This window comes from Acinonyx jubatus, chromosome A1 (assembly GCF_027475565.1).
Source record: "Acinonyx jubatus isolate Ajub_Pintada_27869175 chromosome A1, VMU_Ajub_asm_v1.0, whole genome shotgun sequence".
In the NCBI taxonomy this organism is placed as follows: Eukaryota; Metazoa; Chordata; class Mammalia; order Carnivora; family Felidae; genus Acinonyx; species Acinonyx jubatus.
This window is the reverse complement of record NC_069380.1, coordinates 3915403-3943322: the sequence shown is the minus strand read 5'-3', so window position 1 is coordinate 3943322 and position 27920 is coordinate 3915403. Positions and strand designations below refer to the sequence as shown.

The 27920-nt window shown below is 44.5% G+C and overlaps 1 protein-coding gene across 5 annotated transcripts in view; it reads left to right on the top strand.

Moving 5' to 3' along the window:
* Positions 1–27692, top strand: part of SACS (sacsin molecular chaperone) — an 85439-nt gene extending 57747 nt beyond the window's left edge. For 4 of the 5 annotated variants that reach the window (XM_027064538.2, XM_027064539.2, XM_027064540.2 and 1 more), the window contains 5 exons: positions 154–300; positions 2932–4414; positions 5014–5105; positions 10738–10764; positions 14786–27692. In XM_027064538.2, the coding sequence (XP_026920339.2) occupies positions 154–300; positions 2932–4414; positions 5014–5105; positions 10738–10764; positions 14786–26343 (13307 nt within the window). In that variant the 3' untranslated portion in view covers positions 26344–27692. The remainder of the gene's footprint in view (positions 1–153; positions 301–2931; positions 4415–5013; positions 5106–10737; positions 10765–14785) is intronic. The other variant, XM_027064541.2, reaches the window with a different exon arrangement.
* The last annotated feature ends 228 nt before the right edge of the window (positions 27693–27920 follow it).

Genomic DNA, 27920 nt, shown 5'->3' with positions numbered 1-27920 from the left:
GTTGGCATTACGGTGCAGAATTCAGTCATTCCCTTCACTTTTTTCCATTTTTGCCATCAAGTAAGCGGTTTTACGTAGAGGAAGCTCCTGGGAGAGGGCCGAACGCTCTGGCTTACTTCTCTCTGAACGCCTGAACGTGCATTCCCCCCGCAGGGCCGGCTCTCTACGTGTACAACAATGCAGTCTTCACCCCCGAGGACTGGCATGGCATTCAGGAGATCGCAAGGAGCAGGAAGAAGGACGACCCTCTGAAGGTGGGAAGATTCGGAATCGGGTTTAATTCTGTCTACCATATAACAGGTAGAGTATTCGCCTTTTCTGTCACACCAGTGCCAAGTATTTTCACCTATGTTTTGTAATTTATTTGGTTCACTTTGGAGATGATACTGTTTTAAAGGCATCGGTTCCAGATGAAAGCGGTTTCAGAGGCATCTCCCGAATTCTCTGGCAGCGGCGAGAAATATGCCAGTGAACTATCAGCGTGTCTTGGGTTTTCTAAAGTTGCCACGGTAGCCACACCGAAGTGTCACCATGTGATGCCAAAAGTTAATGTCCTCACGGTCCAGTGGGACCGGTGTGATAGTATCTATTAAGTCACTTTACGTGAGGTTTGAAATGTAGCCCTTGAAATGCCTACACAAATTGTTACTCTCAGAATTTTCACACTGAACCTCTTTTGAGTCAGACCAACTGATTTTCATAGATTTTCTTTTACACATTTTTAAATATCAAGCGACTAAAGACGAAAGTGTAATGCCCAGCAGTATTGAATGACGGCCAAAGTGAAGATCTTTGATTCTGGCTTCTCTACATTTTCCTCGTAAAACTTTTGCTCTTCTCAAACTTCTGAGTATTTTACTTTGTTCTATTTATTTTTTTAAAGCACTTGTTTAAATATTTATTTTTGAGAGAGATGGAGTGTGAGTGGGGGAGGGGCGGGGAGAGAGGGAGACCCAGAATCTGATGCAGCCTGGCTCCGAGCCGTCAGCACAGAGCCTGATGAACCGCAAGAACTCGGTTCGAACCAGCTCGAACCCAAGAACCCGCAAGATCGTGACCCGAGCCGAAGTCGGACGCTTAACCGACTGAGTCACTCAGGCGCCCCCCAGCTTCGAAGTATTTTAAAGATTACTTTGAAATCATGTGTTGAATCTAGAAAGAATATGAGGGTTCTGGTTCATAGCTAGAGCAGGAAATACTTGGAACTTGTGGTGTAGACATCTCTAAGAATGGATGACTATGTTTCCAGAGTCAAAGCTCTCGGTATTTACTGTAGTTTGTGGTAAAAGGTTTTTGTTTTTAATGTAATTGGCACCTTAGTTTCAAAACTCTGTTTGCGTTTTGAACTTGAAAGAGAAGGAAGGATTGAGCGGGCAGGGCTATAGCTATCGCTAGGGTGACCATATAATTCATTGTTCACATTGGGACATTGGTCAGAGTACAAGAGGGTGGTATTGTTCCCAAACAGCTGGCCAGCTGGCCTGAATTGGGACTACCCTTGGCAGGTGGGGGGACATACGGTCACACTCACTATATAGCCCAATTTTACTAAGCCTGTTTTTTAAATTGCATTTATATTATTATATAGTCTTGTAAGTAAATAATAAACTAAATCATCTATCACAGCATTATATAACCATTATACACGAATGTGAAGATTCACGTGTTCAGCCATTTGCACGGTACCCCGTAGGTCCCTGACATACGGAAGTTTTACAATTTTATGGGGGCACCGATGTGAATTGCATGAGTGTGGAGACTGTTGTACAGGAATGAATTGTTTAGTCAGAGAGTCTAGCTGACTGCCAGCAAATGCTGTGGATTTGTTCCCTGTTTGAGAATGAGCACGTTTATGTGGGACAGTATTAACTGGAGTGTTATTCTCTAATCACAGGATTTGCAAAGGTCCGGCATCATGCTTTATAACTGTCAGGAGTCTCCCTGACATAATTTAAGTAACGGGAGTGTGGACACGGTGTAAAGGGAGCACAGACAAGAGTGCCACCCGACCACGTTGTTGATTGATTTAGTGGCTGGGTTGGGGGACGTCACATTTCATACTTAAAATACCTGAGAGCTTAGGAGTCGGTGTTTGTGACGGCTCAGCCTGCTGTTGGTGACCGTTGATACTGAAGGTGTGTCTTGCCTGAAGGTTAGGTGCTAACGTCAGCGTGTGCGGAAAAACGTGTCGAAATCACTCTCACAGAGTCCTTACAGGGGCACCGTGGTGAAGAATTTCTGTAGGTACGGAGCATCTGACATTCTAGTCGTTTTGCCAGTGTCTAAGTGTCATTCCGTCTTTGGTTGAGAAACAGGCGAAGCAGCTGGTACCAGTTTTATGAGCCACGCTGTGCACGCAGTGCGCCTCCTGCAGCACCGCACTTGGGTTCTGCGTGGTTCTGAGATGTGCTCAGTGTGAGCGGCCGGGGGTGGAGGCGAACCTGGGGCTCACTGCAGACTCACTCGGGGGCCTTTGCTCACTGAGGAGCATGGCGGGCAGTCGCTGTGCTGTGCTTTCTCTCCCCGCTTTTCAGAGAATCTGCGGTTGAAATTTTTATTGTGAGCCTGGGATGAAGTTGCGTTTTGCATAATTGGGTTCATGCAGCTGCGGAGATTGAGCATAGATACCCAAGTAGTCGTTGCATATCTTGTTTAACGGGTGTCTGAAGATACATCTTACATTTTCTCAGTAATCATTAGAAGTTTCCTTGCCTGATACTTACGGAATCAAAAGAGAAACCATTATGTTTCATGCTCAGAGAAATTAATTTCTGAAGCTAAATTTAGTTTGTTTTTAGATAAACCCGCATTAGAGTCTCTTTATGGTTTGTGCTCTTCCACACGTAATGCTTTGATAGTCAGTCTGCATTGTAATTATAATTGTCTATCAAATTTCAGAGTTGTTCATGAGTGTCGAATTTTTCTTTACAGATGTTCCCTGTATCTTTAGTGGTGACCAGATTGGGATGTTAGATCCTCATCAGACGCTTTTTGGTCCCCACGAATCAGGCCAGTGTTGGAATCTCAAAGACGACAGCAAAGAAATGAGTGAACTTTCAGACCAGTTTGCGCCATTTATTGGCATTTTTGGAAGCACCAAGGAAACGTTTGTAAATGCCAATTTTCCGGGAACATTTTTCCGTTTCCCCCTTCGCCTCCAGCCTTCACAGCTTAGCAGTAACCTGTACAATAAGCAGAAGGTTCTAGAGCTGTTCGACTCTTTCAGGGCAGACGCAGACACGGTGCTGCTCTTCCTGAAAAGCGTGCAGGACGTCTCCTTACATGTCCGAGAGGCCGACGGAACCGAGAAACTGGTGTTCAGAGTGACTGCGAGCGAGAATCAGGCCCTGAGACATGAGCGGCCGAATTCTGTAAAGATCCTGGAGACTGCCATAAGCAACTATTGTAAGAAGGTCCCAAGCAACAGCATCACCTGTGTCACGTATCATATAAATATAGTTGTAGAAGATGAGGATAGGAAGGACGCCCAGAAAATGTCGTGGCTGGTGTGTAACAGTGTGGGCGGGCGAGGGATCAGCGGGAAGCTTGATTCTTTAGCCGATGAATTGAAGTTTGTCCCCATCATTGGAATAGCCATGTCTTTATCGAGAGACGGTGACGAAGAAGGAGCCACAGCTGATCTCTCAGGAAAAGCCTTCTGTTTTCTTCCTTTACCGCCGGGTGAGGAGAGCAAAACGGGCCTCCCCGTTCACATCAGCGGGTTCTTTGGCCTGACCGACAATCGCCGAAGCATCAAGTGGCGGGAGCTGGACCAGTGGAGAGACCCGGCGGCCTTGTGGAACGAGTTTCTGGTCGTGAACGTCGTCCCCAAAGCCTACGCGACTCTCATCCTAGATTCCATCAAGCGCCTGGAGACGGAGAGGAGCGCCGATTTCCCCCTGTCGGCGGACCTCATCTACAGGCTTTGGCCCGACGCCGGCAAGGTCAAGGTGCACTGGCAGCCCGTGTTAGAGCCTCTGTTCAACGAGCTGTTCCAGAACGCGGTCCTGTACTCCGGGAGCAACCAGTGGGTCCGGCTGGAGCAGGCGTACTTCTCAGAGCTGGACGAGAGTGCGGAGTGCACCGCCGCCGTGCTCAACTACCTCCAGAGCTCAGGGAAGCACATCGTCAAGGTCCCGGCCAACCTGGCGGCCGCCGTGCAGCTGGCCGCCTCCCCCGCGAAGCCGGTGCGCAAGGTGACGCCCGCGTGGGTGCGGCAGGTGCTGCGGAAGAGCGCGCCCGCGGGCGGGGCCCGGGAGAAGCTCCACCTCCTGGAGTTCGTGCTCTCCGACCAGGCCTACAGCGAGCTGCTGGGGCTGGAGCTGCTGCCCGTGCAGAGCGGGAACTTTGTGCCCTTCTCGTCATCTGTATCAGATCAAGATGTTATTTACATTACCTCAGAGGACTATCCCAGGTACGGCCCCGCCCCTGCCCGCCTCGACTCCCAGACCCCTTTAGTGGGAATCCACCTGTCGGCCGCGTGGGGGGCGGGGAGGCGGCGGTCAGGGGCCCTCTGGCGGAAGCATTTGTTAACGTGCCGGAGGGTCCTTTTGCACCCGCTGAAGCGCAAAAGCGTTGGGGGCTGGGCCCGCCGGAGGGTGTCCCGAGCTGCTGCTGCTCTCCGGAGTGGCAGGCACGGGCCACTGAAAGCCATGGTCGTAAAGTGCTAGGAATAACGAAGTAAGGGGAGTTAGCGATGAATTGTTTTGAGGCAATTCGACTGAATGGGAACAGTACATGAAGTCAACGTACCTGAGTGTGTGCGTGACATTTCAGAAAACAAAATGAATTCTGAGATGTTTAGACCCCTCTGGACTTGGGTTTGGTGCCTGCCGACATTTTAAGTTAGTGAAGCCTGGCTAAGATTTGCTCAAAAGGTATTGCCGTGTGATCACACCGCGGGCAGTGTGATTTATGCAAGCTAGCACGTTTAACTGCCTTGAAACGACATAATAAATGAATACGTTGTAGTTGTTAGAAGGTTATCTCTGCTGTGTTCCTTTCACGTTTTAGGTCCCTTTTCCCAGGTCTTGAAGGAAGGTTCATTTTGGATAGCCTGAAGCCTCATCTTATAGCTGCTTTAAAGGAAGCTGCCCAAACCCGAGGTATTAATTGTTTAGTTTTTTTTTTTATATATAAGCCTGTTTTTAAAAATACAAAGTTTTTTTTTTTTTTTTTTTTTTACATAAACCTATTTTTAAAAATACAAAGTTTTTAAAAGTTCTCTATGAAGTTGAACCAATATGAAATTGCCCGGAGTTCCCCACTCTAGATCTCTAAGTCACGATTTCAGATGGTTCAGCCTGTTGTAATTGTTATATTTTAAGGTGTTTCAGTGCTACACTCTGACATCTAAAAGAATTGAAAGGTGGCAGGTATCGTATTTCAGAACCTCTTCTGTCACGGTCGGGTGGTGTATGTTTATGGTAATTTCTTACACAACTTTTTGATGCTTTCCCAGTTCCTTTGTCACGTGACCCCTCCCCTGCCCCCCCCCCCCCGTCCTCCTCCCCCTCCCCCCCAGTCGCCTATCTCATAGCCTGTGTAGTAAGTAGTGGGCACAGCTGTGGTCGGTTAGATTGCACAGAGGAAGGAGAGAGCGGTTCGGTTCAAGGTCAGGAGCTCCCGTGTGCCCAGAGCTCAGGTCTCGCACCCACCAGCCTTATGTCACCCATACCGCCCTGCCCTCCCGAGTTGTGTGCAGCTGTGCGTTGTCAGCTCCGGGGAGTGCAGACAGATGGAAGGGTCAGGAAAGGGGGCTCCTGAGGTCTTGGCAAAGGATGGGTGTCCTTTATATTGCGAATTCTTTTTAGGAAAAGACAGAAGGGTTTGGGCGGCAAAATCACCATGGTTCTCAGTTTAATGTCACCTTTCAACTTCCACCAGCATCTTTTCCATTAGGGAACTGTTGCCTGAACTTTTTCGAAGTTGGAGATTGGCCTGAAAAATTCTGGATTTGTCCCGTTGGTTAAGGGTATAAAGCATATTCTTTGTGATCTGTCTTTTACAGTATATGGTGTTTTTGAGGATAATGAGTAAAGGACAAGTTGCTACCGATCATACACGTATTTATTTAAATACAAGGGAAGGGAATTGGGATGGGGGTGGCAGACTAAAGATGAGTCCAAGTTCCAGGAGTCAAGTTCCATGAGTGTGCAGTGCTGTTACCATCAGGATCTAAAGCTGTGAACCAGGAACTGGACTCTCAGTAACCATCCGTTGCCCGTTTTTGAAAGTTCTGGGCATAGAATTAAAACATGAGGGTTTTTTCTCTGCCGTGGGTACTTCTCTGATTTCATAGCTCAAGTAAAATCTGTCTCAGTTGATAGTTTTACTTGTATCACGTCTAGAATCCAGAGCTAAACGTTAAGTTACTGCTTGTGTTTTCACTCTTTGCTGCGACTGCCCCTTTACTGTTAGTTGTGGATGTGTTCCAGTCTCTTCCTTCTTGGGGAAAACAGAACAAAGCCTGACTTTGATTTCCTTTCTTGCAGTCTGTCCCGGTCCAGTTTCTAGAGCGAGTGGGGCGTGCTTATCAAGTCTGTACCTCCTTATCATCCATTATCACTGCAGATGAACATTTGCTTCTGCTAGCATTCTGATAAAATTGCCGGGCCGAGGTCACCCATTAATGACTTTTTTTTTGTTAAATCCAGTGGACTTTTTGTCACTTTTCCCTCATCTCCCTGAAGCTTCGATGCTGTTGCTCACACCCTCTTTGAACTCCTTGGCTTTTATGACACCATTCTCTTTCTGTGTCCTTGTTCTTATGCCTGCTTCCCAGAATTCTTTGTGAATTCTGTACCTGAGTTTATCCACCCCATATGGGCTAGTTCAGGAGCTCTTCTCAGCGCTGACTTTTTTTGTTCAAGTTTACTTATTTTGAGAGGGAGAGAGAGAGAGCGAGCGCAAGCAGACTCTGAGCTATCAGCGCAGAGCCAGATGCGGGGCTCGAGCTCACGAACTGAAAGATCATGACCTGAGCCGAGATCAAGAGTCAGACAGTTAACCAGCTGAGCCACCCAGGCGCCTCTGCGCTCTTCTGTTTTGCTCCTCTCTGTCCTTGAGTGAGGCGGCCCCGGGCCCCCACTGCCAGGTGTGTGTAAGAGCCGCTGATCTCCAGTTAGCATCCCAGTCCCAGGAGGGACAGTGTGGCCTAGTGGTTATGTGTCAGGACTTGGGAGTCACACAGATCTGGGCTCACTCCTGCCTCCTCCGTTGTGTGACTTTGAACAAGTTAGCCCGTGTTTCCTGATCAGTAACCTGGTAATACAGTAACATCCTTCCACGAGGGCGTAGCTGAGGCCCTCAAGATTCAGCGATACCCGATGCAAGATCGCTTTATTTCGAGGTTAATGGCAGGCAAACGCGGGGTGGGTCAGGGAAGGCAGGCAGTCACAACGTACTACCTGGACTTTATTCCGTTTGCGGTGCCGTGGCAGGGCTCGTTTGAGAAGAGCTCTGCCGTGCTGTTCACTCGCAGGAGTCATGACTGTGACCGCGGCGTGATGTGTCCGCGGTGCACATGGTTCAGCACCGTCCCGGGCTCGTCGTGAGTACCGACAGAACGGCCGCCGTTGCCGCGTTGGACTCGGAGGTCTGCAGGTGTCTCGAAATCAACATTTTCACGACTCGAGTCCTCCTCCCCCAGATCCGTTGCCCCTGCTTCCCGGTTCTGTCCGTCGGGCTTCCGCCTCCTGTGCTGCCACCGTGGTAGCCGAGGCGGCTTTTCACAGAGCCCCTCGCTCCTGGGCTCGCTCTTCACCGAACGCACCCCTCCCCTGCTCGGGATCCCCAGCGGATGCCGCTTCCTCCCGGGCAGACCTGGTGTGGTTCGTGCGGGCGACAGGGCTTTCTGTGGTGGGGACCTCGCCATGTCCTGCCTTGGTTCCCGCAGTGTCCCCCTTCTGTTCTTGCCGTCACAAGCACTTGTAGGTTGAGAGGCTCGGCAAGCGCAGGGCCCTGTGCCCTGTGACACTTGCCACCGCCGCGTAGCACGTAGAGCCGTGTCACAGCGGCCGCTCGGTAATTGCTTTTACCCCAGTGAAAGTTTTGTTGTGTCTGGGGTTTTGTACACCGCGTTCCCTTTGCCTGGAACACCCTCCCCGTCCTGTACCTGCCCCGCTGGCTTGTGTTCGTCGCCTACTCTTCAGCCCACACGTGTCTCCAACAGGCCGCCCCTCGCATGCCCTGCCCTGCTCAGTGGGGGTAGATGCCCCTCCTCTGCTCGGGGAGCTCAGGACGTGGTCCCTTTAGTCCCCCTGGCCTTCTCACGGTCCTAACTTTGCCGTGCTGGGCTAGAAAATCCCTGAGAGCAGGGACGATCCCTTATTTTGTTTCTTACTCGCAGTGCCCGTTTGACAAGCCTGCTTGGACACGTTCACGCTTCCGTATGCGGGGCTGGGGATTGTGTTGCAGCAGGCAGGAGCGCAAAGATGAAGCGGCAGAGGAATCCCTGGGGTCGTGCCCGTGGTTTAGTACTTCATCCTCAAACGAACGTCTTCTGTCCTCTCACTTGCTCTCCGTATATTGTCGTGTTCATTGGAGTCGTTTGAGTGTTACGTTGCTCGAGTAAACGCTTGACTGTCAGAATTTAGAGAGTAGTTAGAAGAGTGGATAGATGGATTTTGGAGGACATCAGGAGGGAAAAAGCAGTTAAAGCAGACAAATGGTAGGAAAGCCTGTTAGGTTAGCAGCAGGATCCTATTTATTATTTAAAATACTTTCATACTTGCTTATTATATATGGCCTCCTGCCTTGCTCCGTTCCATGACCAAAGACTCCCAGTAACCATTTGTCTGAATTTCTCCCTGGGTACCAGGCATCATGCTGAACGGAAGCAACAGAAAGAAGAGTAGAAGTGAAGGAGCTCACAACCCAGTGGGGACAGCAGTGCAAATAACCCTGCCAGTTAGTGTGACGGGTCATGTGTCAAACACTGAGAGCAGAGTCGGTGCAAGCAGGGCGTGGCAGGTCGGGGTGGGTGGGGGACCTCACGGAGGAGCTGGCCCCGTGTTCCATCTCAGACGTTCAGGGGACAGACTGCAGACGTTGTGTCTGGAGGGGCTGTGTATTCCCCTGGTACACGTTGACACTACTTTGTAATGATTTACAGTTCATTGTGGAGACAGTCCTGTACGTATGTATGTATATGCATATACATATATGTGTGTACATATACACACACAAATATACACATATGTATACACGTATATATATGCAGAACTTTTCAGAAGAAGCAATTTCAGGTGCCAGCCTCAGATACATAGATCAGCAGTATTCCAAAGATTTTGGTGCAGGATTTGTGCCGTGAGGATGTTCTAGGTTCCTACTTTCACAGCTGCCTTTTGGACAGAAGGGCCCTGTCTTAGGATGCCTCCCAACCCCACCTCACCCTCCTTCTGGCCACCGTTATGTTTCACCTGGAATACGGCATAACCAAAGTCTCCCCACGTCCGTCCTTGCCTCTCTAGTTAATACAGCAACAGTATGGCTACGATGATCTTTCTGAAGTTTTTCCCACTTCTTATCTGAAAATCTTTCAAAGGCTTCTGCCTTTTTCCTTTGAACAAAGGCCAAAATTCTTAACGTTTCTGATGAGGCCCAGCATTATGTGGTTCCATTTTCTGGGTGTTCTAAAGATTCCTGGTACATGGAAAGGGTCTATCAGTGTTGGCTGGCACTGTGATTATTATTAATAGTCTCCTTGATTGTCTCCCTTGATCTTTCTCATATTTGGGAGACAGCCTGTCCTTGTCCTCCCTTAGGTGCACACCTGGTTTCCTCTGCCCCCCCCCAATCTGGCTCCCTCGTGTTCGTCTGTCTCATGGCCTGCGTGTCCCCATGGAGCACGGAGCTCCTCGTATCACTCGTACCCATACCCGTGTACCTGCTTAATCGTTTATAATCATGTCTAAGGTCCGCCTTCCCCATTAGACTGTGAGACGTGGCGCGAGGTCTTGTTTTTTTCTCCATCTCTAACAGTCAGTATTGCGTCTCATGTAATTGGAAGGGTATTCAGATTAGGAGAGCTTAACTTCTGTTGGTAAGAGCGTGTTCTCTGTGTTAGCTGCCAAGTGTAGCCTAAGGTACCCAAATATGCACACATCTACAGAGCTGTGGAGTCGTGCTTGATCATGGCTTCGATGGCCATGGAGCAGCTCTTTGAAGTTTGAAATTATTTATGGTTACCATAGGCAAGCGGTGAAAATGTATGATAAAGCCTCCCTTACTTTATCGTGGAGTCAGAATTCTATTTACTTCATAGAGATACTCTAAAACTCGTGTACCTACTTTGTAGAGACACCCCAATTTATGGAGTGATTTGCTCCACAAATCACACGTCTTCCCTTTCTTAATTCTTACCTAGTATATCTGAATGTCACATGATGGTCATCTGTACAAAAGCACATTGGGAACTTATCAAATGACTTTACTTATGTGGTTGAAATGTAATTTATACATACTGAGTTCCTACCGCTCTTGTCTTTGCTCTCTTTCTAAACTAAGATTCCCCACCTTTATGTAGTTTGGATTTAGTTTGCATTGAAATACGTTTTTAAATCTTAAATGTATATTCTGCTATATTTGGACTTGTGTGTATGGCTTTTCTTTTACATATGTTGTGTAAGATTCCATAGACAGTGTTATCTTAAGATATAGAATAATTTCTGTAGCCATCATGTGAAATTGTGACAATTCTGGCATTTTCTAAGACCGGATTTAATTGTATTCTAGCACAACAGCTACTCTGGGGATATTCAGGTATGATAACTGAATGTTGTGTTTATTTGTAGCCTGATGTTTTTGTTCATTTGATTCTTTGAATCTTGTTTTTTCATTTACCTAAGTAGCTAGAAATTATGTTAACTTTTTTTTTTCTGATGCCAATAAATATTAAAGGAGAGAGGAAACTGTACCAATGTAGGTGTATAGATGGGGGTTGGACATACGACAGTAAAACCATACCTAAATGACTTGAAAACATCCATTTCACAGAACACTTAGTTTCAAATGAAAGAATTCTGCTGAAATTTGTATTTTAAGCTGTGGTTTCTATTGGGGGAGTAGGAGAGTGAACACCCCTTTCTTACATGATACACATAAATGTCTGCGATTAAAAAGGCTAGAGGGGAGCCAGTCCTGGGACCAGGGACCGTGGGGAGGAGCCCTACGGCGCCCCTGGTGGAGCCTGGCTCGCTGTGCCACAGCCGGCAATGGCAGAGAGCACCCCCTCCTCGGCCCCCCGACCCCGAGGAAAGCAAAGTGGCTGACACCGCGCTCCTTAGGAGCAGTCGGCCGATTGTTCTCATGGAGGCTAGTGTGTCATTTTACGGACTGTCTTTTTTTTTTTTTTTTTTAAATAAAAATATTTTGACCCAACTGGTATTATTTTCCCCCAGTTCACGTTTCACCTGGAAAATTAGAGGTTGCAAGATTTGCTTTATGGAAATTGCTTTTATGGTAAATACTATTTTTGGAGTGGCTCAGTTCTTTGAAGTAACGTATACCCGTGCTCAAACTGATTGGGAAACCAAGTCATTGGTTATATTGACGATTCCCATAAATACGAAATTTGGTTTCTGGCTCGTAGGTGACGTGTCATCCACAGCTACTATTGCTAGATATTTTGAAGCCTTCACGGGGCCTGTAGTTTTGAGGTGTAATCAAAGAGGAAAGCGCGACGGCGGTAGGAGTAGGCGGCGTGGCTTCCGCCTGCCGTGGGGGCGCTCTGGGTGATGCCGGCGAGTGACCTCTCCAGTCGGTCACTCTCCTAGACGAACTCCAGGAAGGCAGCCGCAGAGTGTCAGCGTGGACTTCCCGGGAAGAAATTTGGTCACCAGTGCGAGTTTTGAGCCACCTTGGCGTGGCCCGTGTTAGAGTAGCGACCCCCCGGATCCCCGTGGCACCCGCGGTGCTGCCACTTAGACGTGCCCGGTGCCAGATGGAGTGATGGCGGGCAGACGTGGCGCTTCCCTTTCCCTTCTTGACTTGGTCCTTCCTTCCCCTCCTTCCTTTTTGTTTCTCGGAAGGAGTGACCCCCCTCTAGCTTACCATTGCATTGGACTTTCACTCGCACGTGTATTTGCAGGGAGATTTGGGTGTCCCTTCGCAGTGGAGCGTGGCTAGAACCCATCAGCCGTCAGAGCTGCCGCTGCCGCCTTCTGTACAAGCGAAGCACGGAAAGCTGTCGCCATGCCCGCGGCCGCGATGCACAGAGTGGCCAGCCAGCTGCGCCTCCGACGAGTTGGCGCAAGTGTAGTGAGCCCCCAGTTAAGGAGAGCGTTCAGGACTGGGGTCTCTTGAAAAGTAAATGTTGGAGTAGTCTCTATAGTATCCTTTTGTCCGTGTCACAAACGTGTCCCGAAGTTAGTAGTGAACGGGAACAAGTGAACAAATATAAACACAAATCAGCGCAGTCTTTGAAGAGTGATTCAGCGGGTTGATGTTACTAGTTTGGAAAGATGGACAGTAAAGCAAAAACCGCTCTTTAAAAGAGTCACTTCGGAGTTAGACAGTCCTGTCTGATGACAGGTTAGGTGAAACGTTTCTGTCTGCAGGGACTCCTTGAGTCCTGAACAGTTGACCTCTTTTGACCATGCTGATGATTTGAAAGGCTGAGGCGAGAAAAGCCAAGTGGTTTATCAAAATGGCACAAGACTTACTTGGCTGATACCACTGGAGGCGCTTCAGCCTTTCAGCGGCTTTCTGACCCGGGGCGTGAAGATGTTTTTCTGCGTTAACATTCATACTTGAGGGTGAAAAGCTTAAATACAAACTAAATAGAAATCGGGACTTCAGATTGAATCTATCTGAAGCACTTAGAATTGTGTCTTAACTTCATTTTCTCTCTCCTTTATTTTCTCGTACGTTTTTTCAGTTGAGCATGACTGGTGTGTTAGTTGCATGTTATATGTGGTGTGGGTGCTTTATTGGCATTTTACTTATATGTTAATATTAGATTGTTTTCCTGAAGGTGGGTATATGTTTATAAGTTGCTGGTTGCGCGCAAGGATACTAGATGGGAGTATCTACAAAATGCACGTCATGTGGCCCCTATTAACATAGAACAGTGTGGTGCATATTTAATGTTTCGTTTCAAAGTGTTCTGAATTTTAATTTCTAACTCTTTTTTGTACCCTTGCAAAATCATATCCTTGCCTTGGGTAGTCTATTAACTCAATTCAGTAAACATTTTTTTTAAGAACATTGTTGTTAAAACTTAATTATACAAAGTCTATTTTAATGGGGCACATAGGTCAAGGAGGCTATACTGGTCCAATTGCTGACGAGCTCTTAGGATTTCTTAAGTGTAGCTACGTGACTTACCCTAAATGACACAATGTAGAAACTGAGAGTGTTCAGCGTTTGGGTATTGACATCTCCCAAAGGTTGCAAAACTGTGCCCTGCCTTCAATTTCTGTGGCAGTCGTTTTAAAATGTCTCCTTGTAACACGAGGGATCCTTTTCTTGGTAGAAGGTAAAGTCATCTTCCTGAGGTGTAAGACTGTGAGGTAAGGGTGTCCTTTCTCGGTTAAAAAATAGTGATAAACCAGAGTTTCAAGGGGCTTGAGGTGTGCCCCTTTTTTTTTTTTATCGTTTTTTTCCCCAAAATTACCCTTTTAGAGTCTAGAAATTGTATGTACGTTGGAAGAAAATTGTTAGGTTTCCAGAAGATTGAATTTGAAATGCCATTTATTTATTTATTTGCTGACACATACCTATAGGTACACAGTATTATGTAAACATTTTTTTCCCATTGGTGTTATAACTACTCTGAGGCACTAAATGCACTTGGTGCAAATGCTTGTGCACTAAGTACACAAGCCGTGGCAAGCCCGAATGTTATTTTCTGGACCGGTGGTTAAAAAATCAGCAACAGTCTTTTCCCCGAGACGAAAATCTTAGAGTCTTATTTATAAACCACCTGGAAGTAGAGCCACTTGGCTGGGGACAGTCCCACCTGCCCAGCAGCACCTGGCTGCCCCACTTGTTTCTCCCCGAAGCATTTCCACAAAATCCCAGGGCTCCAAAGAGCCCACCGTAGTCAGTAAGAAGTAGAGAGGTAAAAGCTGCTGGGAAAAGTTGTGAATGTGGTCTATACTCGGGCATGTGAACGGAGCAGTCTTGGGAACCTAGAACCTCATCCACGTCCTCTCTCCGGATGAGAGGATTCAGGGCCCCACAAGATTGAGTGACACCTACCTTAGGCATCCAGTTAGTACGTGGAAGGAAACTGTGGAAGACTCCTCACGGCCTCAGCTTCAGAGAGTGCTGGTCACTTGCATCTGGGACCCCATTATCATGCCCCTCCCTTCATCCTGCGCAGCTCCTGGAAACACGAAGACAGGAAATTTGTATTGCGTTTCCTTATAAATTACTTAGCCTTAAGTAGAATGGTACCTGTTTAAGCTTTTCCCACATTTTCTTTGATGCTTTTTTTGGTGGACAGATAACCACTGAAAGTTATTTTCTGTGTTGATTCTATTTGTAGAAACTTACAGCATCATTTTAAAAATGCATGTAAATGCATTTTATGGATTGATTTAAAATAAGCACTCTCCAAAGAGAATCACTTCTCCCATAAATACAAGTGCATATGCAGATTCTCTGTCGTTACTTAAAACTTATTTTAGCCCAGTTATGCTGAATGTTCGCATTTTTACAGTGTCCTTAAACCTTCTAAAAATGGCTTCGTAGTACTACGTAATCTGTAAGACTAGAAGGCTAGACAAGTTAGAGTAGGGTTGTATGTATTTATAACATCTCTGTGTATGATTTACAGGAAGACCGTGTACCCAGCTGCAGCTTCTAAATCCAGAACGATTTGCACGTCTTATCAAAGAAGTAATGAATACATTCTGGCCTGGCCGAGAGTTGATTGTTCAGTGGTATCCATCTGATGAAGACAAAAATCACCCATCTGTTTCTTGGCTTAAAATGGTTTGGAAGAATCTCTATATACATTTTTCAGAGGATTTGACTCTGTTTGATGAGATGCCACTTATCCCCAGAACTACGCTAGAAGATGGTCAGGCGTGCGTGGAGCTCATTAGACTCAGGACTCCATCGTTAGTCATTTTAGATGATGAATCCGAAGCACAGCTTCCTGAATTTTTAGCAGATATCGTACAGAAACTTGGAGGGATTGTCCTTAAGAAATTAGATGCCTCCATACAGCATCCACTTGTTAAAAAATACATTCACTCGCCGTTACCAAGTGCTGTGCTGCAGATAATGGAGAAGATACCGCTGCAGAAATTGTGTAATCAGATAGCTTCGCTACTTCCCACGCACAAAGATGCCCTGAGGAAGTTTTTAGCTACCTTAACTGATAGCAGTGAAAAAGAGAAAAGAATAATTCAGGAGTTGCCAATATTCAAGCGGATTAACCACTTGTCTGGTCAGGGCATTTCCTCATATACAAAACTAAAAGGCTGTAAGGTCTTGCACCATACCGCCAAGCTTCCACCAGATCTGCGACTCTCTCTCTCAGTCATAGACAGTAGTGACGAAGCTACCATTCGCTTGGCAAACATGTTGAAGATAGAGAAGTTAAAGACCACCAGTTGCTTCAAGCTCATCTTAAAAGATATTGAAAATGAATTTTATTCACATGATGAGTTGACACGCCTTATGTTATGGACCCTTGAGAATCTGTCCTCCCTTAAAAACGAGAATCCGAATGTGCTTGATTGGTTAAGGCCATTAAAATTCATTCAGATTTCGCAGGATCGGATGGTGTCAGCCGGCGAACTCTTTGATCCTGATCTAGAAGTACTAAAGGATCTCTTTTATAGTGAAGAAGAAACCTGTTTCCCACCCGCAGCTTTTACCTCACCAGATATCCTGCACTCTTTAAGACAGATTGGTTTAAAAAACGAAGCCAGCCTCGAAGAAGCTGATGTTGTGCAAGTGGCAAAAAAAATCGAAGCCTTACAGGTCAGTTCTTGTCCAAATCAGGAGGTTCTTGTAAAGAAAGCCAAAACACTCTTACTTGTTTTAAACAAGAATCATACGCTGTTGCAGTCATCTGAAGGAAAGATGACCCTGAAGAAAATAAAATGGGTCCCAGCTTGCAAGGAAAGGCCACCAAACTATCCAGGCTCGTTAGTCTGGAAGGGAGATGTCTGCGACCTTTGTGCCCCACCAGACATGTGTGATGTAGCCCATGCAATCCTGGTTGGCTCGTCACTTCCTCTTGTTGAGAGCGTCCATGTGAACTTGGAAAAAGCTTTGGGCATCTTCACAGAACCTAGCATCAGTGCGGTCTTAAAACACTTTAAAATTGTTGTTGATTGGTATACTTCGAAAACCTTTAGTGATGAGGACTACTATCAGTTTCAACATATTTTGCTGGAAATTTACGGTTTCATGCATGATCATTTAAATGAAGGGAAGGATGCTTTCAGGGCCTTAAGATTTCCGTGGGTTTGGACTGGCAAGAAATTTTGTCCCCTCGCCCAGGCTGTGATAAAACCATTCCATGATCTTGATCTTCAGCCCTATTTGCACGGTGTGCCTAAAACCATGGCAAAATTCCACCAACTGTTTAAGGTCTGTGGTTCGATAGAGGAGTTGACGTCGGATCATATTTCCGTAGTCATTCAGAAGGTATATCTCAAAAGTGACCAAGATCTCAGCGATCAGGAAAGCAAGCAAAATCTCCATCTTATGTTGAATATCATCAGGTGGCTGTATAGCAATCAGATTCCAGCCAGTCCCAACACACCAGTTCCTATACATCACAGCAAAAACCCTTCTAAACTTGTCATGAAGCCAATTCATGAATGCTGTTACTGTGACATCAAAGTTGATGACCTCAATGATCTACTGGAAGATTCTGTGGAGCCAATCATTCTGGTACACGAGGACATACCCATGAAGACTGCAGAATGGTTGAAAGTTCCATGCCTCAGCACAAGACTGATCAATCCTGAGAACATGGGATTTGAGCAGTCAGGTCAGAGAGAACCGCTTACTGTAAGAATTAAAAATATTCTGGAAGAATACCCATCAGTGTCAGATATTTTTAAAGAACTGCTCCAAAATGCCGATGACGCAAATGCAACAGAATGCAGTTTCATGATTGATATGCGAAGAAATATGGACATTCGAGAGAATCTTCTAGACCCGGGGATGGCGGCTTGCCACGGACCTGCTCTGTGGTCATTCAATAATTCTCAATTCTCCGATTCAGATTTTGTGAACATAACTAGGTTAGGAGAATCTTTAAAGAGGGAAGAGGTTGACAAAGTTGGAAAATTTGGTCTGGGATTTAATTCCGTGTACCATATCACTGACATTCCCATCATTATGAGTCGAGAATTCATGATAATGTTCGATCCGAACATAAACCACATCAGTAAGCACATTAAAGACAAATCTAATCCTGGGATCAAGATTAATTGGAGTAAACAGCAGAAAAGACTTCGGAAATTTCCCAATCAGTTCAAACCGTTTATAGATGTATTTGGCTGTCGGTTACCTCTGACCGTAGAAGCCCCTTACAGCTACGATGGAACTCTTTTCCGACTGTCCTTTAGAACGCAACAAGAAGCCAAAGTGAGTGAAGTTAGTAGTACCTGCTACAATACGGCAGATATTTACTCTCTTGTGGATGAATTTAGTCTCTGTGGTCACAGGCTTATCATTTTCACTCAGAGTGTGAACTCCATGTATTTGAAGTACTTGAAAATCGAGGAGAGCAATCCCAGCTTGGCGCAAGATACGGTGATCATTAAGAAAAGCCCCTGCTCTTCCAAAGCAGTGAGTGCCCCTGTCTTAAGTGTTTTAAAAGAAGCTTCTAGGCTCATGAAGAGTTGCAGCAGCAGTAATAAAAAGCTTCCTGCCGATGCCCCCAAGTCGTCTTGCATTCTTCAGGTCACAGTTGAAGAATTTCACCATGTGTTCAGGAGGATTGCTGATCTTCAGTCACCGCTTTTCAGAGGTCCAGAGGATGACCTAACGGCTCTCTTCGAGATGGCTAAGTCTGGCCAGTCGAAAAAGCCGTCAGATGAGTTGCCTCAAAAAACAGTAGAGTGTACCACATGGTTGATATGCACCTGCATGGACACAGGAGAGGCTCTAAAGTTTTCCCTGAATGAAAGTGGGCGAAGACTAGGGCTGGTTCCCTGTGGGGCCGTGGGGGTTCTGCTGTCCGAAATCCAGGACCAGAAGTGGGCTGTGAAGCCACACGTGGGAGAAGTGTTTTGCTATTTACCCTTACGAATAAAAACAGGATTGCCGGTTCACATCAATGGGTGTTTCGCTGTTACTTCAAACAGAAAAGAAATCTGGAAGACAGACACGAAAGGACGATGGAATGCCACCTTCATGAGGCATGTTATTGTGCGGGCTTACTTGGAGGCCCTCAGCGTCCTACGCGACCTGGCTACTAATGGGGAGCTAATGGATTATACTTACTACTCGGTGTGGCCCGATCCTGAATTAGTCCATGATGATTTTTCTGTCATTTGCCAAGGATTTTATGAAGATATAGCTCATGGAAAAGGGAAAGAACTGACCAAAGTCTTCTCTGACGGATCTACGTGGGTTTCCATGAAGAACGTGAGATTTCTGGATGACTCTATTCTTAAAAGAAAAGATGTTGGCCCAGCAGCCTTCAAGATATTTTTGAAATACCTCAAGAAGACCGGGTCAAGGAACCTCTGTGCTGTTGAACTTCCTTCTTCAGTAAAAGCAGGATTTGAAGAAGCTGGCTGCAAACAGATACTGCTTGAAAATACCTTTTCAGAGAAGCAGTTTTTTTCTGAAGTGTTTTTCCCAAATATCCAAGAAATCGAAGCAGAGCTCAGAGATCCTTTAATGAACTTTGTTCTAAATGAGAAAATTGATGAGTTCTCAGGAATTCTTCGTGTTACCCCATGTATCCCTTGCTCTTTGCAGGGACATCCTCTGGTTTTGCCATCAAGGCTAATCCACCCTGAAGGACGCGTCGCCAAGTTGTTTGATACTAAAGATGGACGCTTTCCTTATGGCTCCACTCAGGATTATCTTAACCCTATTATTCTGATTAAGCTGGTTCAGTTAGGTATGGCCAAAGATGACATTCTGTGGGACGACATGCTAGAACGTGCACAGTCAGTGGCTGAAATTAATAAAAGCGATCACGCTGCTGCTTGTCTGAGAAGTAGCATCCTGTTAAGTCTCATTGATGAAAAGCTGAAAATCAGGGATCCTAGGGCAAAGGATTTTGCTGCAAAATATCAAACAATCCCCTTCCTTCCATTTCTGACAAAGCCGGCAGGATTTTCTTTGGACTGGAAAGGTAACAGTTTTAAGCCCGAAACCATGTTTGCAGCAACTGATCTCTACACGGCTGAGCACCAAGATATAGTTTGTCTCCTGCAACCAATTCTAAATGAAAACTCACATTCCTTCAGGGGGTGTGGTTCGGTGTCACTGGCTGTTAAGGAGTTTTTGGGATTACTGAGGAAGCCGACAGTTGATCTGGTTGTGAACCAGCTGAAAGAAGTTGCAAAGTCAGTTGACGATGGGATAACATTGTACCAGGAGAACATCACCAATGCTTGCTACAAATACCTTCATGATGCAATGATGCAAAATGAGGTCACTAAGATGTCAATTGTTGAAAAGCTAAAGCCCTTTAGCTTCATTCTAGTTGAGAATGCATATGTTGACTCAGAAAAAGTGTCTTTTCACTTGAATTTCGAGGCAGCACCCTACCTTTATCAGCTGCCTAATAAATACAAAAACAATTTCCGTGAGCTTTTCGAAAGTGTGGGCGTGCGGCAGTCATTTACTGTTGAGGACTTTGCCCTTGTTTTGGAATCTATTGACCAGGAGAAAGGAACAAAGCAAATAACAGAAGAGAATTTTCAGCTTTGCCGGCGAATAATTAGTGAAGGAATATGGAGTCTCATTAGAGAAAAGAAACAAGAATTTTGTGAGAAAAATTATGGCAAAATATTACTGCCAGATACTAATCTTAAGCTTCTCCCTGCTAAATCTTTATGCTACAACGATTGTCCCTGGATAAAAGTTAAGGACACCACCGTGAAATACTGTCATGCTGATATACCCAGGGAAGTAGCTGTGAAACTAGGAGCAGTCCCAAAGCGACACAAAGCCTTGGAGAGGTACGCCTCCAACATCTGTTTCACGACACTTGGCACGGAATTTGGGCAGAAAGAGAAGCTGACCAGCAGAATCAAGAGTATCCTTAATGCCTATCCTTCAGAAAAGGAAATGTTGAAAGAACTTCTTCAGAATGCCGATGATGCAAAGGCCACAGAAATCTGTTTTGTGTTTGATCCTAGACAGCATCCAGTTGACAGAATATTTGATGATAAGTGGGCCCCCCTGCAAGGGCCAGCGCTCTGTGTGTACAACAACCAACCTTTCACGGAGGATGACGTCAGGGGAATTCAGAACCTTGGAAAAGGCACCAAAGAAGGAAATCCCTGTAAAACTGGGCAGTACGGAATAGGATTCAATTCTGTGTATCATATTACCGACTGCCCTTCTTTCATTTCTGGCAATGACATCCTGTGTATCTTTGATCCTCATGCCAGATATGCACCAGGAGCCACATCCGTTAGTCCTGGACGCATGTTTAGAGATTTGGATGCAGATTTTAGGACACAGTTCTCAGATGTCCTGGATCTTTACTTGGGAACCCACTTTAAATTGGATAATTGCACAATGTTTAGATTTCCTCTTCGTAACGCAGAAATGGCAAAAGTTTCGGAAATTTCTTCAGTTCCGTCATCAGACAGAATGGTCCAGAACCTTTTGGACAAATTGCGGTCAGATGGGGCAGAACTTTTAATGTTTCTTAATCACATGGAAAAGATTTCTATTTGTGAAATAGACAAAGGTACTGGAGCCCTGAATGTGCTGTATTCTGTAAAGGGCAAAATCACCGACGGGGACAGACTGAAAAGGAAACAGTTTCACGCATCTGTAATCGATAGTGTTACGAAAAAGAGACAGCTCAAAGACATACCAGTCCAACAGATAACCTATACTATGGATACTGAAGACTCCGAAGGAAATCTTACTACGTGGCTAATTTGTAATAGGTCGGGTTTTTCAAGTATGGAAAAAGTGTCTAAGAGCGTTATATCGGCTCACAAGAACCAAGATATTACTCTCTTTCCACGTGGTGGAGTAGCTGCCTGCATTACTCACAACTACAAAAAACCCCACAGGGCCTTCTGTTTCTTGCCCCTCTCTTTAGAGACGGGATTGCCGTTCCACGTGAACGGCCATTTTGCTCTAGATTCAGCCAGAAGAAATCTGTGGCGGGACGATAATGGAGTTGGTGTTCGCAGTGACTGGAATAACAGTTTAATGACAGCATTAATAGCTCCTGCATATGTTGAATTGCTAATCCAGCTAAAAAAGCGCTATTTCCCTGGTTCTGACCCAACACTGTCGGTTTTGCAGAACACACCGATTCATGTGGTGAAGGATACTTTAAAGAAGTTTTTATCGTTTTTCCCAGTTAACAGGCTTGACCTACAACCAGATTTATATTGTCTAGTGAAAGCACTTTACAGCTGCATTCACGAAGACATGAAACGCCTTTTACCTGTTGTACGGGCTCCAAATATCGATGGCTCGGATTTACACTCTGCGGTTATAATTACTTGGATTAATATGTCTACTTCAAATAAAACCAGACCGTTTTTTGACAACTTACTGCAGGATGAATTGCAACACCTGAAGAATGCAGATTATAACATCACGACCCGCAAGACGGTGGCAGAGAATGTCTATAGACTGAAACACCTCCTTTTAGAAATCGGTTTCAACTTGGTTTATAACTGTGATGAAACTGCCAATCTGTACCACTGCCTTATAGATGCGGATATCCCTGTTAGTTACGTCACCCCTGCTGATGTTAGATCTTTTTTAATGACCTTTTCTTCTCCTGACACTAATTGCCACGTTGGGAAGCTGCCTTGTCGTCTCCAGCAGACTAACCTAAAGCTTTTTCATAGTTTGAAACTTTTAGTGGATTATTGTTTCAAGGACGCAGAAGAAAATGAGATTGAAGTGGAGGGACTGCCCCTTCTCATTACACTGGACAGTGTTTTGCAGACTTTTGACGCAAAACGACCCAAGTTTCTAACAACGTACCATGAGTTGATTCCATCCCGCAAAGACTTGTTCATGAATACGTTATATTTGAAATACAGTAATATTTTATTGAACTGTAAGGTTGCAAAAGTGTTTGACATCTCCAGCTTCGCTGATTTGTTATCCTCTGTGTTGCCTCGTGAGTATAAGACCAAAAACTGTACCAAGTGGAAGGACAATTTTGCAAGTGAGTCTTGGCTTAAGAACGCGTGGCATTTTATCAGCGAGGCTGTAAACGTGAAAGAAGATCAAGAAGAAACACAACCAACATTTGACATTGTTGTCGATACCCTAAAAGACTGGGCGTTGCTTCCAGGAACAAAGTTCACCGTTTCAGCCAACCAGCTTGTAGTCCCTGAAGGTGATGTTCTGCTTCCTCTGAGTCTCATGCACATTGCAGTTTTTCCAAATGCCCAGAGCGATAAAGTCTTTCACGCGCTCATGAAAGCTGGCTGTATCCAGCTTGCTTTGAACAAAATCTGCTCCAAAGACAGTGCATTTGTTCCTCTGTTGTCCCGTCACACTGCAAACATAGAGAGCCCCACAAGCATTTTAAAGGCCGTACATTATATGGTTCAAACATCAACCTTTAGAACCGAAAAATTAGTAGAAAATGACTTTGAAGCACTTCTGATGTACTTCAACTGCAACCTTAGTCACTTGATGTCCCAAGACGACATAAAAATTTTAAAGTCACTTCCATGCTACAAATCCATCAGTGGTCGCTACATGAGCATCGCGAAATTTGGAACGTGCTATGTGCTCACAAAAAGTATTCCTTCAGCTGAAGTGGAAAAATGGACACAGTCGTCGTCATCTGCATTTCTTGAAGAAAAAATACACCTAAAAGAACTCTATGAGTTGCTTGGCTGTGTACCTGTAGATGATCTTGAGGTATATTTGAAGCACCTCTTACCCAAAATTGAAAATCTCTCTTACGATGCAAAATTGGAGCACCTGATCTATCTTAAGAATAGGCTGTCAAGTATTGAGGAACTGTCAGAGATCAAGGAACAACTTTTTGAAAAACTGGAAAGTTTACTGATAATCCACGATGCGAACAGTCGACTAAAGCAAGCGAAACATTTTTATGATAGAACGGTGCGAGTTTTTGAAGTTATGCTTCCCGAAAAATTGTTTATTCCTAAGGACTTCTTTAAAAAATTGGAACAGCTTATAAAGCCCAAAAATCAAGCCACGTTTATGACCTCCTGGGTGGAATTCTTGAGAAACATTGGACTAAAGTACATCCTATCTCAGCAACAGTTGCTGCAGTTTGCTAAGGAAATCAGCGTGAGAGCTAATACAGAAAACTGGTCTAAGGAAACACTGCAAAATACAGTTGATATCCTTCTCCATCACATATTCCAAGAACGAATGGATTTGTTATCTGGAAATTTTCTGAAAGAACTTTCTCTAATACCGTTCTTGTGTCCTGAGCGGGCCCCTGCAGAGTTCATTAGGTTTCATCCTCAATATCAAGAGGTCAATGGAACGCTTCCTCTCATAAAGTTCAATGGGGCACAAGTAAACCCCAAATTCAAGCAGTGTGATGTGCTCCAGCTCTTATGGACATCCTGCCCTATTCTTCCAGAGAAGGCCACACCCTTGAGCATCAGAGAACAAGAAGGTAGTGACCTTGGTCCGCAGGAACAGCTCGAACAAGTTTTAAGTATGCTTAATGTTAACCTGGATCCTCCTCTTGATAAGGTCATTAATAACTGCAGAAACATATGCAACATAACAACATTGGATGAAGAGATGGTAAAAACTAGAGCAAAGGTCTTAAGGAGCATATATGAATTTCTCAGTGCAGAAAAAAGGGAGTTTCGGTTTCAGCTGCGGGGTGTTGCTTTTGTAATGGTGGAAGATGGTTGGAAACTCCTGAAGCCTGAGGAGGTAGTGATAAATCTAGAATACGAATCCGATTTCAAACCTTACTTGTACAAGCTGCCTTTAGAACTTGGCACGTTTCACCAGTTGTTCAAACACCTAGGTACTGAAGATATTATTTCAACAAAGCAATATGTTGAAGTGTTGAGCCGCATATTCAAAAATTCTGAAGGAAAACAGTTAGATCCTAATGAAATGCGCACGGTTAAGAGAGTAGTTTCCGGCTTGTTCAAGAGTCTGCAAAATGATTCGGTCAAGGTGAGGAGTGATCTCGAGAACGTCCGAGACCTCGCGCTGTACCTTCCAAGCCAGGATGGCAGACTGGTGAAGTCGAGCATCTTAGTGTTTGATGACGCGCCACATTACAAAAGTAGAATCCAGGGGAATATCGGCGTGCAGATGTTGGTTGACCTTAGCCAGTGCTACCTAGGGAAGGACCACGGCTTTCACACTAAATTGATAATGCTCTTTCCTCAAAAACTTAGACCTCGTTTACTGAGCAGTATACTTGAAGAACAGCTAGACGAGGAGACTCCCAAAGTTTGTCAGTTTGGAGCATTGTGTTCTCTTCAGGGAAGATTGCAGCTACTCTTGTCTTCGGAACAGTTCATCACAGGACTGATTAGAATTATGAAGCATGAAAATGATAATGCTTTCCTGGCCAATGAAGAAAAAGCCATAAGACTTTGCAAAGCCCTAAGAGAAGGATTGAAAGTGTCCTGTTTTGAAAAGCTTCAAACCACACTGAGAGTTAAAGGTTTTAACCCTATTCCCCACAGCAGAAGTGAAACTTTCGCTTTTTTGAAGAGATTTGGCAACGCGGTCATTCTGCTATACATACAGCATTCAGACAGCAAGGACATTAACTTCCTGTTAGCATTGGCAATGACGCTGAAGTCTGCGACGGACAATCTGATCTCTGACACTTCGTATTTAATTGCTATGCTAGGTTGCAATGATATTTACAGGATCAGTGAGAAACTTGACAGTTTAGGAGTAAAATACGACTCTTCTGAACCATCGAAACTTGAACTTCCGATGCCCGGCACTCCAATACCTGCTGAAATCCATTATACTCTGCTTATGGATCCAATGAATGTCTTTTACCCGGGAGAATACGTTGGGTACCTTGTTGATGCTGAAGGTGGTGATATCTATGGATCGTACCAGCCAACGTATACGTATGCAATTATCGTACAAGAAGTTGAAAGAGAAGATGCTGATAATTCTAGTTTTCTGGGAAAGATCTATCAGATTGATATTGGTTACAGTGAATATAAAATAGTTAGCTCTCTCGATCTCTATAAGTTTTCAAGGCCCGAGGAAAGCTCTCAAAGCAGAGACAGTGCCCCTTCTACACCGACCAGCCCTACCGAGTTCCTAGCCCCTGGTCTACGAACCATTCCTCCTCTTTTCTCCGGCAGAGAGAGCCAAAAGACCTCATCCTCGAAGCATCCGTCCCCCAAAAAGCTCAAGGTGAATTCTTTACCAGAAATTTTAAAAGAAGTGACATCAGTGGTGGAGCAAGCTTGGAAGCTTCCAGAATCGGAAAGGAAAAAGATTATTAGGCGGTTGTATTTGAAATGGCACCCTGACAAAAATCCAGAGAATCATGACATTGCTAATGAAGTTTTTAAACATTTGCAGAACGAAATCAACAGGCTAGAGAAGCAGACTTTTCTAGATCAAAATGCAGACAGAGCCTCAAGGCGAACATTTTCAACCTCAGCATCCCGATTTCAGTCAGACAAGTACTCGTTTCAAAGATTTTATACTTCATGGAATCAAGAAGCAACGAGCCATAAATCTGAAAGGCAACAACAAAATAAGGAAAAAAGCACACCTTCAGCTGGACAGACTTACTCTCAGAGGTTCTTTGTCCCTCCCACTTTCAAGTCAGTTGGCAATCCGGTTGAAGCGCGTAGATGGTTAAGACAGGCCAGAGCAAATTTTTCAGCTGCCAGGAATGACCTTCATAAAAACGCCAATGAATGGGTGTGCTTCAAATGTCACCTCTCTACCAAGTTAGCTTTGATCGCCGCTGACTACGCTGTGAGGGGGAAGTCCGATAAAGACGTAAAGCCCACCGCACTCGCACAGAAAATAGAGGAGTACAGTCAGCAGCTTGAAGGACTGACGAATGATGTCCACACGCTGGAGGCCTATGGCGTAGACAGTTTAAAAACAAGATACCCTGATCTGCTTCCTTTCCCGCAGATCCCAAACGACAGGTTCACTTCTGAGGTTGCTATGAGGGTGATGGAATGTACCGCCTGTATCATCATAAAACTTGAAAATTTTATACAACAGAAGGTGTGAGGTATTTAAAGGAAAAAAAAAAAAAAAAGCAGAGCCAGACCTTGACTGTGTTGTAGCACAAATATGAATGCTGTACGTCCTTAGGCTTCATTGCCAGTTAGTTATTTAAGAATGGTAAAGCACATTGCGGGGTGTCTGGGAAGAACTTTGGAGTTGTTGTTAACATGCATATCAACAGAGGACCTTAGCCGACTTTAAAAGAAAATTATTTTGCAGATGGTAAGCTGCAGAATTGCTAGATGTGTTTGAATGGCTAGGATGGCACATTATTGAACTGCACTTTATGTAACCAAAGCTTAGCGGTTTGTTCGATGCGAGTCTGTGTGTGTCCGTGATCAGGATGGAGGTATCTTTTATGTTTTTAACGCGGTATTTTTGAAGGAGCTTATGAAACACTGGACATATCACTGGTTTCAACAAACAAGGGGAATCAAGTCTTTGGAGCTGATCGTTTCTTTAATTAGTTCCTCTTTTGGATGCATCATTATCAGCTGGATCTGATTATGAATTTGTTGCAATTTTACATCGTAAATAGTACATTTAAAAAATGGTACAGTATTTTAATCCTGAATATTACTTGATTAAGAGTATGCACATAGTACTCCTTAGGGTGCACTGAGTGCACTTTACATCTTTCTTTTAAGTGGTTTTTTACACCTTATGTTTACAGGCTCCTTATCTCATGAAGATGATGTTTGGAAAACTCAAAACGGGGGCAGTTCTCATCACCAGATGTTAATATCGCGTCCAAGAACTGCGTACCAAAACGACATTTGTCAACTGTTAGAACATTCGCTTTCTGTTTGTACATATTTTCCACAAATATCATAATTTATATAGTGTGACTGAACAGGATGCAATCTTTTGTTGTCTAAAGGTGCTGCAGTTAAAACAAAGCTTTTCTTTCAACATGGCACTTAGTGGAGTTTCTTGGATTTTACTTTTGAAGACGTTAAAAAATCAGTGTGAAATCCTTGTGACAATGTCCAGTAGCTTGTGACAGTTTATTGCATTTTCCCCACGAATGATTCAGAACTGACATTTGATTTTTCTCATGCTTGAGTGTCCTCCTATATTGTATTCACTTCGGCATATTTCTTTGGCAGAACGTAAAAGAGAGGTAATGATAATTATTAGTTTATATAAGTGTGCTGGCTGTAAATGATGCTAAATATAATATTTTATGCGATTAAGGGCTTATGGAACATATTAAAACTTTTTTACTTTTATTGGTAATAAGGAATGTTTGTGCCTCCACTATTGTATTGCTTCTGGATGTGAAGCTATGTAATTACTTCTGCTATTATATTAAGTGCCATACTTTTAATAAAGCAAATGTACATATGAAATTATTGTAACTGGTATTTCCTGAAAAGCAAACTTAGCACCTTCCTATATAAAGTTTTTGATATGTGCATATATGTATGTTTATTGGAAATATTTAGGATAGAATTTTTTATTACATTTTATATTAGCATTTTAGTAGGCTCTTTTTTATGATTGAATATAAAGTACTTGATATATACTGAGTTTATTAGGTGCTCATTGGTTTTGTTAAGACTTCATTTTTCCTTTTT